The following is a 15,229-nucleotide window of genomic DNA, read 5'->3' on the forward strand; positions in this document are numbered from 1 at the left end:
GGGGGTACCCGCCTGCTCCACCTCCCAGAAGCCTGACGGGACACAATGAGGGGTGCCCGGTCGCCCTCTCTAGGGCGGGCACGAGCGGATGAGCAAGTTTTGGCAGGTCAGGCGGGTTAAAGGAGAAGCAGTAGCAGCCTGACGGAAGAGGCTCAAAGGCACCTGGGCCCAGCTGCTAAGAGGAACTGGAATCCTGAATACCTGTGGAGTGCTCAAGGGCTACCTATCTGCGGGATCGGGAACACCCATTAGTTAGAGGGCCGAGAGGGCTGCTGTGGACACCGCAGTTTTGCATTCTAATTGGTTCCATGAGTCCTCTCCACACTAGAGACCTGATGCCCAAAGTAAAATTCTGCCCCTAAGGTAATTATGAAGGGCAGACAAGCTGTGTATAGGGCAGCGTGGGGTTGGGCATTCCTAGGTCGTGCTCTGTGGGAGGGGTGTAGTACCAGCCCTGGGCAATGCCCCACCCCTGTTTACTGTGCCATGGTCTAGGGTGGGGCTGGGGAAAGTAGGGAGTGGTGGCAGAGTTGAACTAGATGCATATACATGTCTTTGCATGTGCATGCCAGGGGGTACATGTATGCTAGAATGTGTTCACAAATATAGCCATGTATAAACCATGTGTTAGTGGATTGTTGAGTTAAGTTTAAGTGAAGTGTGGTCAAGGAGCTGGTCTAGCAGGAAAACTGGAGGTTGATCTCCTGGATCCCTTCCGTAGGACACCAGAATCCCCAAGGACAATGGCTGCAGTGGGGCAGTAGAAGTGGGCTGAAGCTCTCTGGAGGCAGCAGCTGTGTGTGCAAAGTGAGAGCTCCTCCCTCCACATGAGGCTGCTACCAGATTAATCTAGTTGCCTTGGCAACCTCCCTGGGCAGGATTTGGGGCTGTCAGCTAGGGAGGGCAATGGATTGGGATGGAGATTGGTTTAGGAAGGGTGGGGAGCCTGCAGAGTACGTTTCTGCAACCTGTAGAGAAAATGGATCCCCCCTACCTCTAACTCTAAAAGGAGAGCCTGCCTCTCACTTGACAGGGTAAGGTCAATAGTTTCAAGGAAGGACATTCCTAGGATAGATCAAATCCCCAAATTACCATGCCAAAAGCCTTGGCCTTTAGCTTTCCCAAAGGAGCGTAGTCATGATTACCTAGGACTAGCAGACCATTCAGAAATCCCCTCAATTCTTACTGCTAAGACACCAAGCTGGGAGGGTACTGAAAGCTAGGGGCTTTGCTGAGCTTGGGTTTCTTAACAAGCTGGTTACCAGGGCAACAGAGACATGGGATCTAACTAAAAAGGCCAGGAAAGCATAGGAGGGGTGTGGAAGCACCTCACAGTCATCCTCACTTAAGCCTGACTGTTCCAAAATTCATTCCCTACCCCCTAATAGGACAAATGGTTCATCCCAGTGAGCTAGAATGGAAAAGATGGACTTCAAGGAGTGAAGCTTGTGGGGGAGCGGCGGGGGGGGGGGGGGGGGAGTGTTAAATAACTTGATTTTTACTGGGAGAAATTGTGGGAAAGTTTCAATTTGGGATGTAGCACACATGGCTGAGTCCAGGAGATGCCAGCTCCATAAGCTCTAAGGTGCCCACTCTAAAGCATCCTACTCTACCCACACAGAATTTTCTATAGGAACTCTGTGAGCTGCCCCAGATGACTTGGTTACCCATTTCAGTATGCATAAAAAATATAGCTAGCATAAAGCAGATACCTTGCTCTTTTACTTTTGAAGGTGAGATTACCCCAACTCGACTTGGGCGAAGGCAGCAGCTATACTGCCACCTGGTGACCAATCTCCTAAAGCAGCATTTAGGACATTGGCCACATGTGCTGGGTTATCTCCTAGCATCTATAGCCTTATCCCATTTCTACACAATTCTGGTATCCTAGGAGGTCAGGGGATATGCTGATTCAGGAATTTGACATAGTGTAAACATACTGCCTCACCTCTGCATATCTTGATTTCCCTCAGGCTTATGGAAAACAATGCTTATTTCCCTCCCCACATTCAAAAAAATGTCATTTGGAAGTTGCTTTAAGAACATTGCCCACTTAGTTCTGGAGTTAAAGGACCTGGATTCAAATCCCCATCTCGGACACTACCTGGGACTTTGGACAAGTCATAAATCTCTGAGCCCTTATTTCATTTCTAATTAAAAAAGGGAGATCCCTGAAAACTCACTCTATGTATGAATCCCTTTGAATTCCCAGTTAAGACTAATGCAAAATAATCAAGGTAGTCAGATTTCCCATCTAAAATTTATCATGAGGAAGTCACAATGTAGATCACAAATAAACACACCTCTAAACAACAACAACAAAAAAAAGAAAACCCCGGAGAAAAACACATGGTTCAAAAGACAAAACCATCACAGTGTTATTAGGTCTGGGAGACTGGGCATGTGGCCCCTGGGCTCAAGGCAGCAAAAAACCCCAGACTATTAAAGGTGCAACCACCAGTTAGCTTCTAACAGTTTTTCTCAACCACATCAAGTAGTAAAGAAATGGTCAAGTTCCACCCCCATCCCCACACATACTTTTTGATTGAGCCTACGACCAAGATGACCCACAGTGACCAAGTCAGCTGCTGGAAAGCTGAATAGACTAGATAAAATGACTATGCTTGGGTTTTGTCGCAGGTTGGGGGTAGCAGCCCAGTGGCCCCTGACAAGTGCAGCCATTAGAAGCAGTTGGGTTGTTGCCCTGAGCCCAAGAAGCACCTGATTACCTTTTGGCCTTGTGAGACTAGCTGCTATGCCACGCTTATTTTTTTTTTAAGTGTGAAATTCTTGCTGGGAGCATTGCATACAGCTTTCAGGGCCAAGTGGATGGTAGCTACTTGAGAATGGGACCCTCTGAAGCCATAACCTGGAGGGAGGCATTGGTCTGCAGCCAATGGGGGTGGGAGGAAAGAAGCCATCCATTCCTCCATTCCTCCTGCATTGCTGCATTGATTTGCCCTAGGCACTATGAAAAGCTAGCCCTAAGAATGGTTATAGGAGAAGGGGGAGGATACCACTGCTTTACCCTCCCCACTCCCAAGAGCACCTGATCTATAGCCTCTCTCCAAACAGGGAGAAATTGCACCTATCTAAATGAAAACCTGTCACAGCAGAGAATGGGATCCAAAAGTGGAAGGCTGGGCACTTTTTTGACCCTGGGCCTTTCCAAATGCTATACTCTGCTGAAAGTTCTGAGTTAGAATTTAAAAACATACAAGAGGAACCAAAAAAAAAAAAAAAACAAAACAACAAAACCAAAGAAATGTTAGCTCCTATGAGGTGCCTGGGTGAGGAAAGAGCTGGTTGGTACATTCATGTTCATCTGGAAGGGACATGGTGGGGAATTTAAAGGGAACCCAAAAGAGTTGGTAAACTGAGTAAAATTGAGTTCATTTCATTTTTTTTTAAGGAAAAAGAATATTAAACAGCAAGCAAAGGTTTTTTTCATTCAACATCTTAAACAAGGAAAGGACAAGAAGGTACCCACCATGGGAGGGAAGGGAATTTCAATCCCAGGGCAGGATGGAAAGGGGGGAAGATGAGCAGCAGAGACATGAGCTTCTAGGTCTAGAGACAAGGTTACATGAGCTAGCTGGCTGGCTGACTGGGGCCTTCCCTGCTCTAACTTCAGACAGTCACTCCCACTGGAAGAGAAAGGTGTCATTTTCCCAGTAAAGCCTATTCCCAAGAAAAGGTAAGGCTGCTTTTCATTCTGGGTATATAACAAGTCTGTTTGCTGAAGGGGGTCTCAATATCATCAAAGCACTCCCAGCAGCAGGTGGCCTGATGTATCTTTCATCTTCTGAGTTCTCACTTCTGCTGTTCTGAAAGGAGTAGGGAAAAAAAGGGAAGAATCACCACAGCATTAATTTTCAGAGAGCCAGACAGACCCCTAAAAATCATATTCCAGAATGATGAGAATCCTGACACTAAACTCCTAGGACTGGATCTGCTGCACTTTTATAAGGCTCAGATTTCCTCCTTTATGTATCTAGATCTTTCCCACTTCCCACATCATTTCCCCACTCCACCAGATTTTGTCATGTTAATAATGACCTCTCCTTCCTCAACTCCACCCCAGGGATAATCTAAGTAACAAAGTTGAAGTTTATTCAATACTTGTGGATTTAAGATCCCTTTTGGGTTTTCTCTAGATTTACCAGCTAGTTAATGAAACTGACCATAAAAGGGAAGCTTGAAAAGCCCATTTTCATTTAAAAAAAAAAAGGCAAAAAGGTATAAGATTTTTGTTTTTTAAGCAATAGCAAACAGCATTTCATCAAGTCAAGGTTTGTACTTACTTTTTATGTGGTGTTAGATTTACAGTATTTAGAAATTCAAATTAACTGGAACCCCTGCTTACAACCTGAAATAAAAAGCTAGTTTGGTATCAGATGAAATACATCAAGAACTTCCCACTAGACTCCCACCCAAGGACAAGGAAAAGTACATTAGGGAAAGGAGGGGCAAAGTGATGTTGGTTGGAATACTAAGTCAGACTAGAAGCTACTATACCTCAGGTGGGGGGGGCTTGATGGTGACTGGCTGGGATGTCCGCCTGGGTGGAGAAGGTTTCGGCTGCACCTGTTGCTGGACTGGGTTATAATAGGTTACTCCTCCATACACCTGAGACTGAGCCTAAGATCCAACAAGGCAAGGAAATGAAAGGTTAATTTAAGTCAGAATAAAAGTAAAAGTTCACATACAACAGAATTCAAATAAAGTCTTCAGGAATTATAGCGTTTTCTAAACAATCCCTTAAAAATGACTTAATTTTTGTCCCCTCAGGCTGTCTCCTATATTTGGGATGTCCTCCTACTCCATTAAGATTATGTGATTACCACTTACTTTAATTAAGATTCACTAAGCCACTGGCCAGGAATCTCAAGGGTTGTAAAACTTTGGGCCATCTGATCCAACTGGTACCTGCACAAGACCTCCGACAGCAGTAAACTTGTTAGGAGTGGTCATTGCTGCTTTACCTTGAAGAACTCCTCTAAGAGAGAAGTCATGACCTCCCAAAGCAGTCTATTCTAACTCAAGATAGCTTAGAGAAGTTTTTTCTTATAATAAACCTAAATTCACCTCTTTGAAACTTCCGCCCACTGCTCTTAATTCTGCCTTTGAAGGCCAAAGAAAGTCTCTTCTTTTCCTAATTATAGCCCTTTAAATACTTGAAGACAGTTATCATGGTCCTTTTCCCTATCAGTTGCTTAAGTCAGTCCTCAAATGGCATGACCTTGGGCTTGAAATAACCTGATCACAGTCTTCAGGAGACTCTTCAGCTTATTACCATTCCCCACAATTGTGGTAGCCAATCAGTGGTCTGATGCTAGAGCATATATCAAGCAGTCATTTCTTTTTCTGAAATTTCAAAAATCTTTGCTCCTTGTTCCAATTTTATCACCATCCTGCTCTATTCAATAGCTTTGAAGTGTTATCTTCCCAACTTGACTAAGTTGCAACTGATTCTTAATTCTTCATATCCATGACAATACCACTTGGGACATCTTGGCACTGGTGTTGATAAATGTATTGAATGAATATAAGAAAACACCATATAGTTCAACAGCAAATATTATGGATTGTGTGAAAGGCATTCTGGTCCTTAGTGGATCCTGCCACTAACCTAAAAGTTTAAACAGAAAAACACTAAAAGAAACTGAACAGGGAGGGACTAACAGACAGGAAATACAATGAGGAGTCTGGACTATCACAGGGCATCTTAGAATCTTACAAAGTTCCTGATAAATCAAAGATGATGCATCTCCTGATCATTGTGGATGATGTAACAAATTAGTTACAATTAGCTAGTCACCTTACCTGGGTATTAGGGTACAGGTGAGGAGGTGGGGGAGGGGGCAATGCCCCTGGGGCATAGGGGTAGCTGGGACTGCCGAAGTTCATGACACCTGGAGCGGAGAAGTAGGTAGGGGCAAGCAGCTGCTGGGGTGGTGGCTGTCCTGGGGACATGGACACTGGTGGGGGGTACAGACCCGGGTTAGGCAGAGGTGCTGGCGTCTGATGGGGATGTAAACCTGGATGGAGAGAATCGAACAAATACTGAATTAAAGGAAAAGAATACTGTTCCTGTGATAGTTCATCTGCAGGCCACAAATGGGTCAGAAAGGATTTCATTTAGAACTGTTCAAAGAGGTGAGATTTTGTTCTCAACAAGTGAGAAAGGCTTAGGTCACAAAAAGTAGTCTCCAGGATGTATCCTGTAGTCTACTCCTATACCCCAACTTGCTAAAAGAGTAATCTAGAGGCATAAACTTACCAGGGTGGGGGAGGTGCATTTCTGGTTGTACAATCATGCCCTGAGGAGGCATCGGGGTTGGGCTGTCACTGTGGGTATAGATTGGTCCCTGGAACTGCACTGTAAGATATCATAGGAGAATTCACTAATAGGGAGTCTCACTCTCAATGTCACATGAGTAAATCCCCTTGCCCTTCAAATATCAAAGACTCTTGTGAATATTTTCCCAATGTTCTATCTAGGAAAATTGAACAGGCAACTTCCTGATGCCCATATTCAGGTGTTGGGAGGGAAAAAGTTATGTAAGAATCTACTCTCAATTTAGAATCAGCATTCTGAGAAGTCTAGCTCTAAGAGACTTACATGGGTCATAGTAGTGACCTTCCATGATACTGATATGCACAGGGGGTGCAGGGGGTTCAGGAACTGGTCTCTGACGTTGGGATGAATAACGTTTGGCTCGACTACCCTGAACACTCTGAAACAGAATTACAAAGGTTAAGTGAAGATTGTCTCTCATAGGTTGTCCTATCTCTACTCCCGTTTCCTGATCCCAGCCCAGTAAAAATTGTACCAAAACGAAGGCCTTTCCTGGACATCCCTGAGACAGTAGCTAAGAGTGAAAGACTAGGGAAAAACTAACTCCAGGATCACTTCCTTGGTGCTAGCAAAGCTAGAGTTTGGGTTAAAAGTGTGACTAACTGCAACCAAAACTTGTTCCCCCTCTGATTTCCCATCCCTGTTCTTTACCATTTCTTCCATACGGTTAAATTGAGGTGGAGGGCCTGCTCCCAGGTGCATGTGGTTGGGAATACCTGAAACACACACACACAAAACCAGTTCATAGGGGAGAAGAAAAACACAAATACAGCATTCCAGAATGATACCTGGTAAGGGAGGGTAGAGGTGGGGATTGGTTGTAGACTCCAGCCCTGGCAAAAATTCTTTCCCTTTGAACTGATCCTAGAGAAAATTCCTTTAAGTAATTTCTGCTTTTTGTTAACACCAGTACTAACAACTTTACCACCATCTCCTTCTAATTAGGACAAGGCAATGAGGACCTTTAAAAAAAAAAAAAACACGAAATCTGTGTCCTGGCCAATTCTGGAATGTTTTATTTTACTATACCTATTTTAATATTTTCTTTTCCTTGTTCCTTCTCAATGGGAGATGAAAGGGGCAAAGAAAAGATGAGAGAATGAAAACCAAATAATATGCTATTTTTTTTTAAATCAGGAAAAAAAGAATTCAGTAAGGAAGCACATAAACTTTTCTTACAAATATTTCACTGCACAAATCCTTAGGCTACAACAGTTAAAATCATTACAACATGGGGTGGCTAGGTGGTGCAGTGGATAGAGCACTGGCCTTGGAGTCAGGAGCACCTGAGTTCAAATCCAACCTCAGACGCTTAATAATTACCTAGCCGTGTGGCCTTGGGCAAGCCACTTAACCCCATTTCCTTGAAAAATAAAAAAAAATCATTACAACAAACAGGCAAACTCTCAAGACTATCAGTTTAGGGGTAACAACTGTAAAGAGGGCAACATGGTTGGTCAATCCATATATCCTGACCACATCTAGAGCTAGAGGCTTTGGTAGGAGTTCTGTAGTCATTTCCATGTGGGAGAAAACATTAAGTCAATGTAAGAAAAGATTCTATTTAGCTCCTGACTTGGCAAGACAAGAACATATGAAGATGAACTTTACTCCTTTGCCAATCTTCTAGTCCCAATCCTGTTTGGGGTGGGAGCTGCTACAATCTCATCTAAAAGGTGACAAGATGAGGATTCCTAGACTCTAAACTGTAGTGAACCACTTTTAGGGATCAAAAAAGTCACTCACATTCAGCCATCCAGTGACCAAAGGAAGGTCTAAAGTGACCACTGGAGGGCACAGTTTAGCAGTGGGGAAGGCCTGATTTGTTCCTAAGCATGAAGATTGTCAGGGAAAAGACAGAATGCCTTTCTTCCAAAGGAAATGAAAAGATACTAATTTAAACTTGAGAGTAGTTTCTGCCTTAAAGTTCAACCTCTAATCATTAGTTTGAAAGAGCATAGACTCTTTCCCTTTATCCACAGTATCTGAATACTGTAAATCAATACTTTCTTGTTTTTTTTTGTTTTGGGTTTTTTTTTGCAAGGCAAATGAGGTTAAGTGGCTTGCCCAAGGCCACACGGCTAGGTAATTATTAAGTGTCTGAGGTAGGATTTGAAGTCAGGTGGCTCCTGACTCCAAGGCCAGTGCTTTATCCACTGCACCACCTAGCCACCCCAATAAATACTTTCTTAAAATAAAGATGCCATAGTGCTTTAGACCAGGTTAAAAATGATTTTCGAGAAGACTTCTTTCATAGTAGCCCAGACACATCTTTCTTTTTTTCAATTTTTATTTTTTTTAAACATTTTATTTCTTCTGATTGCTTTATTGTGTTGACCTCAAAGATCAACAGTGAGGACATAGTCTTTTTTTTTTTTTAGTTTTTGCAAGGCAAAAGAGTTAAGTGGCTTGCCCAAGGCCACACGGCTAGGTAATTTATTAAGTGTCTGAGGCCGGATTTGAACTCAGGTACTCCTGACTCCAAGGCCAGTGCTCTATCCACTGTGACACCTAGCTGCCCCCCAGACACCTCTTTCAAGATTTCCATGTCCCATCATCTAATTTTCCTGAGGCAAAGGAAAAAGTTGACCATCCATTCTTGAGTTATTTACCTCGAAGCTCCCTTGGTTGAAGGAATTGAGGCTGCCCTGGGCTCCAATTTTGTTCAGTCAGATTCAGTTGGGTCATGTCCTGCTCAAGTCCTCCTGTGCTGGAATCTACTGGAGTTTCCCAGTTCCCAGTCTTTGAGGGTGGTGGTGGTGGTGGTGTTGGAGGTGGTGGTGGTGGTGGTGTTGGAGGTGGTGGTGGTGGTGGTGGTGTAGTTGGGGGTGGAAGTGCAGGGACCAGCCCCTCTAAAGGAGGTGGCACTTCCTCTGCCAACTTGCTCGCATCTCCAGCTTTATTTCTGGATCTTCTTGCTCGAGAGTAGGACTTCTTCTCAACTGGTCTGTCTGGGGGTGGTGGTACAGTTTCAGGGGCTGGGGGAGGAGGCTCCTCTTTTTCAGGGCTGCCAAACCCATAGAAAGGCTCCATTTCGGGGGATGGGTCCCTAGCTGGGGTGTACTCCAGGCGCCGAGAACGATAACCATTTTCATGTTTGACAGAGTCATTAGAACGTATAGTATGCGGTCCATCATTTTCTGCAGACCTAAACCCAGTCCTTCCTTCCTTGTAGCCTCCACCTCGAGAGAAGTTCCGAGATGTAGACATTCTGCCTGTACCAGCAGCATTACGATTGATGAATGTTCTCGGTGGCAAGGAGGATCCCCCTGAACCCTGGTGCCGGGGAGGCTTGTTTGGCCGGTCATTGCCCCAGTTTGGCTCTCTCTGTGGAGAGCTTCCAAACCTGGAAGAGTAGAAACAAAAAAAAAAGCCATTAACACCTAGTAATGGAAGGGACTACCTCCTAGGAACTATGGGATCATGTCTTCTTCAATGGTACTATAATTTTTGGGGACAGCATGAATGGTGGCAGTAAAAAAGAGAAAGACCCCTGAAAATTTTAAATAATCATTACTTTGAGCCATTTCTCACCTAGGTTTACGGATTCTCCGGGGTTTGATATCATCAGGATTGTGAGCTGATCGAATATCATAACCATAAAGGGCTATCAGCTCCTGTCGAGACTTGGGTGCTTGTTCATCCTCTCTGAATTTGTCATGTTCCCACCGGCCCTCATCCTTCCACAATTTTCGTTGACGTCCTTTAGGTCTAGACAAAAAGGAGAGTATCTCTGGCTTGTAGGATCTACCAAGCTGAAAGACACTTTGAAGAAGCATGGTGCTTCCCTTGAGAAGAGTTAAAGCATTTATGGGGAAAACAACTATCATCTGGCTCAGTCTTCCAGGCAAAGCAGGTAGATTTTCCAGAAATCAGGGCAATATCAAAGACAAGTTCCTTTATAAGACTATAAATTCTACAAAGGGAAGGACTGTATCTTATCTAAACTTTGCAACTTCTTCAGGCACTTAAGAAGTCTTTATTGCATAAAAAGTCCTTTGGAATATAGCCTGCTAGTTCAGCTGAGACATTTTAAAAAATGCAATCTGTACCGCCATGGCAAGTCTATGTATTTCTTCCAAAGTAGAGAAGCAACTAGATCTAAGCAAACCCTTTTTGAAAAGCTCCCTCCTACCTGACTTCTTCTTCTTGAGTTTGGCCTCGGAGGTCATGCTCAAAGAAGAGTCCTTTCCTGGGAATATAGGCAGGGTTCTTCCGATCTTCATCATCATCCAAATGCTTTGAGACCTTTTTACCCACCTTGTTTTCTACAGGTTCTGTGCTCTCCTAAAGGGGAAGCAAAAGGGCTTTTTTTTCCCCCTCCAAGCTAGGGATAATTCATCTGGCCCTAAAGTGAAATGTCCCCTGGTGGGTACTTACTTGCCCATCTCCACTTTGTCTCTCGCCAGTCACAGTGCCTTTTGGGTCAGGCTTTTCTTCTCCCTTCTCTTCTTTCGCCAAAGAACTAGCAGCATCATTAGCTTCTGATTTCAGCTCCACCTTGGAACTTTCCTCTTCACTATATTCTTCCTCTCCCTGAAAAGACATTCTTTGTTACTTCCTAAAGGGAAATCTGGAAGAACTTGTACCTTGGAAAGCCAATCCCTTTGATAAGTACCAACAGAATTATTATTTAATTATCCCTCTAGATTAGTTTGGTTTCCTTTTGATGCAAGTGGGATTAAGTGACTTGCTCAAGGTAACACACAGCTAGTGTTTGAGGTTATATTTGAACTCAGGTTCTCCTGATTCTAGGGTCAATGCTCTATCCATTGTACCACCCAGCTGGCCCCAGATCACGTGTTCTCAATCTGGAGTCTGTGAACTGCCAATGAGGGCCACAACTTAATAAAGATTAAGAATCTGTGGTCCAGGGGCAGCTAGGTGGCATAGTGGATAAAGCACTGGCCCTGGAGTCAGGAGTACCTGGGTTCAAATCAGGTCTCAGACACTTAATAATTGCCTACCTGTGTGGCCTAGGGCAAGCCACTTAACCCCATTTGCCTTGCAAAAACAACAACAAAAAGACAAACAAACAAAAAAAAAATCTGTGGTCCAGATCAATTAACTAGTGTTTATACAACTATTTTACACTAATATCAGACATAAAGTATGAATTATCCTTCATGAAATAGTCTAGAACATTTTAGTTGGAAATATATACTAAAGATGTCCACATGATATAGATGTCCACATGAGTAAATATTCACTATCCAATATATGAGTCTAATAGCCTTTTTGAACAAGACCCATAGCTTCACAGAACATTTCTTCCTACATAGAACTAACAAAAAATCAGCTCTCCAATCCCTCAATGGATGGTTAGCACTTTTCTGCCTGGTCCTACCAATTCTCAACATAACATGTATTTTTTTTTTTAGGTTTTTGCAAGGCAAATGGGGTTAAGTGGTTTGCCCAAGGCCACACAATTAGTAATTATTAAGTGTCTGAGGCCGTATTTGAACCCAGGTACTCCTGACTCCAGGGCCAGTGCTTTATCCACTAAGCCACCTAGCAGCCCCTCAACATGTATTCTTGAAATTCCTGCTTGGTGTACATGTGACTTTCTTAACTGTTCTTCAAATAGAGGGCATAGAATTTTGCTTTGATTAGAATCAAACTCTAAAATAGTTACCTGCAGAATTAATAAGACAAATTTGTTTTAAATTCTGTCTCCAGTCTGTAGCGGGAATATCAAATGACATGTCTCTTTTATTCAGGATTCAGAAACTAATTTTGTTTTCAAAATACAAAGGAAGAACACAAATAGTACAGTGTTGAACAGAGTCCAAATTATACCATTAAACTGAAACCTAACTGAAGACAAAATGTTGCCCCTGGGCTTCATCTTTCCTGTTTGTCAGTACATCCAACACCAATGGCCAGTTCAGGTTTTCACATTTATAAATAAGTATCCTTTATTGCAAAGGCTTACATTCAATGTACACACAAGAATTCCAGGAAATAAATAATAATGAAAGCTGCATCTTTAGGGTCATAATTAAGACACATTATGTGGAAAAAGCAATGGAATGCATCAGAAAAGACAGGTTCAAATCTTATCTCTGACACCTATTTGATACCTGATCAAGAATAAGTCACTTAACTCTCTAAATCTATCCTTTCCTATCTCTGTCAAATGGGGAAGATACCTACTTTAGGAAATGAAATGCAAATACATCTCACCATGTCACACTTACATTTTTTTTTGCAAGGCAATGGGGTTAAGTGGTTTGCCCAAGGCCGCACAGCTGGGTAATTAAGTGTCTGAGGCCCTATTTGAACTCAGGTTCTCCTGACTCTAGGGCCAGTGCTCTAAGTACTGCACCACCTAGCTGCCCCCTAAAATGCAAATACATCTCAAGTTGTCCCACAATTCTTAAAAGTATAACAGCAAAGGGAAGGAGAATTTGGAACTTAAAAATTTGCTAAGTTATTTTTAATGAATAATTGGGAAAAAATAAAATATTAAAATTTTAAAAAGCCTAACAGTAACACTTATTATTTTAAGCAAAGTTATGTTCCGAGAGGTCAGACAAGCTTATGAAAGTCAATGGATACTTTTAATTAACCTGGAATTCCTAATTATATTGAAGATCTGCCCATGACTGATCTCTGCTGCTTTGAGGGAACAACACTCTGATAGTCAGTATCACTCACATCATGCCATTGTCAAAAGTTCAAAGAAACTCTGAATCCTACTGCTTTCAAGGTGACTAAGTTTGACTGGCATAAGTTGGAATTGATATCAACAATAAGACAGCTCTCTTTATAGCAGATTAAAATGAACTTCCTATCTGCCATAAAGAAACTCTGAAAACAGGGAAATTTGATGGTACAAGGGTTTGAGGCATGACTGTAACATCTAGGGAGATGCTTTCATCATTTCATTTATATCTTTTTTTTTAAAAAGATCCCAATGGGGCAGCTAGGTGGAGCAGTGGTTACAGCATGGCCCTGGAGTCAGGAGGACCTGAGTTCAAATATGCCCCCAGACACTTAATAATTACCTACCTGTGCGGCCTTGGGCAAGCCACTTAACCCCATTGCCTTGCAAAACAAACAAACAAACCCTAGAAAAGATCCTATTCATGGAGAATGAGGGGGACTCAGGTCAAAGTTCCCGGTATAAGGCCAAGTCAATTTCTGATGATAAAAGTTTTTTTTCTGGAGCACAAATGAAAATGGAACAGAAAGGCAACAGCAGTATTATGACAGTAATTTAGTATGTAGTGGATAACTGCTTAACCTGCAAGGTTGTACTAGAGTTGTGTGTATATTCCAAAATGTGTTTCTGTAATACAGAAGAAAAATATTGCACTCACTTCTGAATCCTCTGCACTTTCATAATCCGAGAGAACAGCTGAAAGGAAAAAAGAAATCAGAAGTCAAACAAATCATCTGGACAAAGTGGCTCTAAGTACACAATCTGGATTACCTAATAAAATACAGGTTTTGTGGGAACAAACCCTCTTTACCATTACAGTTAAGTTTAGAGATATATAAAATAGAAGATGCACTGCCATTCGAGTTAAGTTCAGAGCTTTATAAAACCGAGGATGCAAGGAGCTTAAAATGGAGAAATAACCATATCCAACTATAACCGGCAGTCTCAGGAAAGGTAGGTTGTTAGGGGCAGATAAACTGGAGAACAAGTTTGTATGGGGTGGGTGAGGCTGGTATCAATCAGCTGCCCACTGAGGGTAGAGTAGCTCCTACTCACCATCGCCTTCTATGCAATCTTCACTTTCCTGGACAAAAGAAGACACAGGATGACTTTTGGTCACCGTTCCGTACTGAAATCCACTCTTCCTACATTGTCTCCACCCCCCCACAGACTTTCCCGGGTGACAAAATGAGATACTTGTAAAGCATCCCAGTTGCTGAGGGGTGTGCGGCGCTCCCGGACTCCGGGCCCGGCTCTGGCCGCTTCTAGCCCCAGCTGGCCGGTAGGAGCGGCCGCTATCAAGGTTGACTCCTGCGACTCCAGGCCCCGAGGCCGGGCCGCAGGCCGGGGCCGAGGAGGGGAGCCTAGGTCAGCCGCGGTGCCCCCGGGCTGGGAGGAGGGCAGAGCGCGTGGGCCGCCCCTCCCCGCAGGCCCCGCCTCCCGGCCCTCCCGGCCCTCCCGGCCCTCCCGGCCGGCCGGCCCTCGGCCCCCGCCCGCCGCTGCTGGCCGGCCCGGCCCGGCCCCGGGCCCCGCGCACTCACACACTCCGACTCCTCCGGGCTCCTGAGGCCGCCCCCCTCCGCCCGCCGCGAGTGGAGGCCCCCGGCTCGGCCGCCACGCAGCGAGGACGAGGCGCCCCCGCCGGGCCCGCCGCCTCCGCCGCCTCCGCCCCGGGAGCCGGCGCTGTCCGAGCCCGAGGCCCCGGACTCCTCGTCCTCCGTGTCTTGCGAGGCGCGCTGCCGCCGGCGGTCCGCCATCTTGCGGAGAACCGACCCCCGTCCGGGCTTCCGCGCTCCCTCGCTCGATCGCGAGTTACCCGATTCCCCCCTGCCGCCCGCCAGCCTGTCTGCCGCGCCCGTTCGCAGGGGCCGCTGGGAGACCGAAGCTCGGCGGAGGGGAGAGCGGGCGACTACAAAACCCAGCCTGCCCTGCGCCGAGAGCCCCTCTCACCGTCTCGCTTCCGGTCGGGCGGGGGCGCTCGGCCACTTGGAAAAGCCAGTGTTTCTAGAGGCTGCGGAAGGGATCACGGTGCAGTGGCGGGGCAGGAAGCGGGGGAAGCCGCTCCTCTCGAGGAGAGCGCCTGCGCGCACGGGGCTCGGCCTTCCCGGGCGGCTTTTCCGCCTGACCGGCCTCCCTCCATGCCGGCCTCCCCGCCCCGCTCCGGCCATCTTCTAAGCCCGACCGCCTGGGCCGGAAAGCTT

General features: G+C 45.0%; 1 protein-coding gene across 3 annotated transcripts; it reads right to left on the reverse strand.

The window, feature by feature from the left end:
• Positions 1–45: 45 nt before the first annotated feature.
• Positions 46–14,948, reverse strand: CASC3 (CASC3 exon junction complex subunit). 3 transcript variants are annotated; one of them, XM_074223990.1, is made up of 14 exons: positions 14,570–14,947; positions 14,085–14,112; positions 13,687–13,724; positions 10,742–10,897; positions 10,497–10,648; positions 9,896–10,072; positions 8,974–9,707; positions 7,013–7,077; positions 6,626–6,740; positions 6,284–6,382; positions 5,827–6,041; positions 4,519–4,641; positions 4,305–4,369; positions 46–3,827 (listed from the first exon to the last, which is right to left on the reverse strand). In XM_074223990.1, exons 1-13 carry the CDS (start codon positions 14,783–14,785, stop codon positions 4,346–4,348), a joined length of 2,142 nt encoding a protein of 713 aa, XP_074080091.1. In that variant the 5' UTR covers positions 14,786–14,947; the 3' UTR covers positions 46–3,827; positions 4,305–4,345. The 3 variants fall into 3 exon arrangements, 1 of the variants encoding a protein (XP_074080091.1); XR_012475886.1 differs by lacking the exons at positions 46–3,827; positions 4,305–4,369 and having other exon boundaries at positions 4,552–4,641; positions 4,852–6,041; positions 14,570–14,948; XR_012475887.1 differs by lacking the exons at positions 46–3,827; positions 4,305–4,369 and having other exon boundaries at positions 4,557–4,641; positions 5,089–6,041; positions 14,570–14,948.
• Between the last annotated feature and the right edge of the window lie 281 nt (positions 14,949–15,229).

The sequence above is a fragment of the Macrotis lagotis genome, chromosome 2 (assembly GCF_037893015.1).
Source record: "Macrotis lagotis isolate mMagLag1 chromosome 2, bilby.v1.9.chrom.fasta, whole genome shotgun sequence".
NCBI classification, from domain to species: Eukaryota; Metazoa; Chordata; class Mammalia; order Peramelemorphia; family Peramelidae; genus Macrotis; species Macrotis lagotis.

Bases quoted from the DNA above. Each gene is read 5' to 3' on its own strand.
- CASC3 (XM_074223990.1), bottom strand. From the start codon at position 14,785: ATGGCGGACCGCCGGCGGCAGCGCGCCTCGCAAGACACGGAGGACGAG. The intron at 10,898-13,686 runs GTGAGTGCAATA...ATGTCTTTTCAG, and splicing joins AAAGTGCAGAGGATTCAGAA to GGAGAGGAAGAATATAGTGA. The intron at 10,649-10,741 runs GTAAGTACCCAC...CTTCCCCTTTAG, and splicing joins GACAAAGTGGAGATGGGCAA to GAGAGCACAGAACCTGTAGA.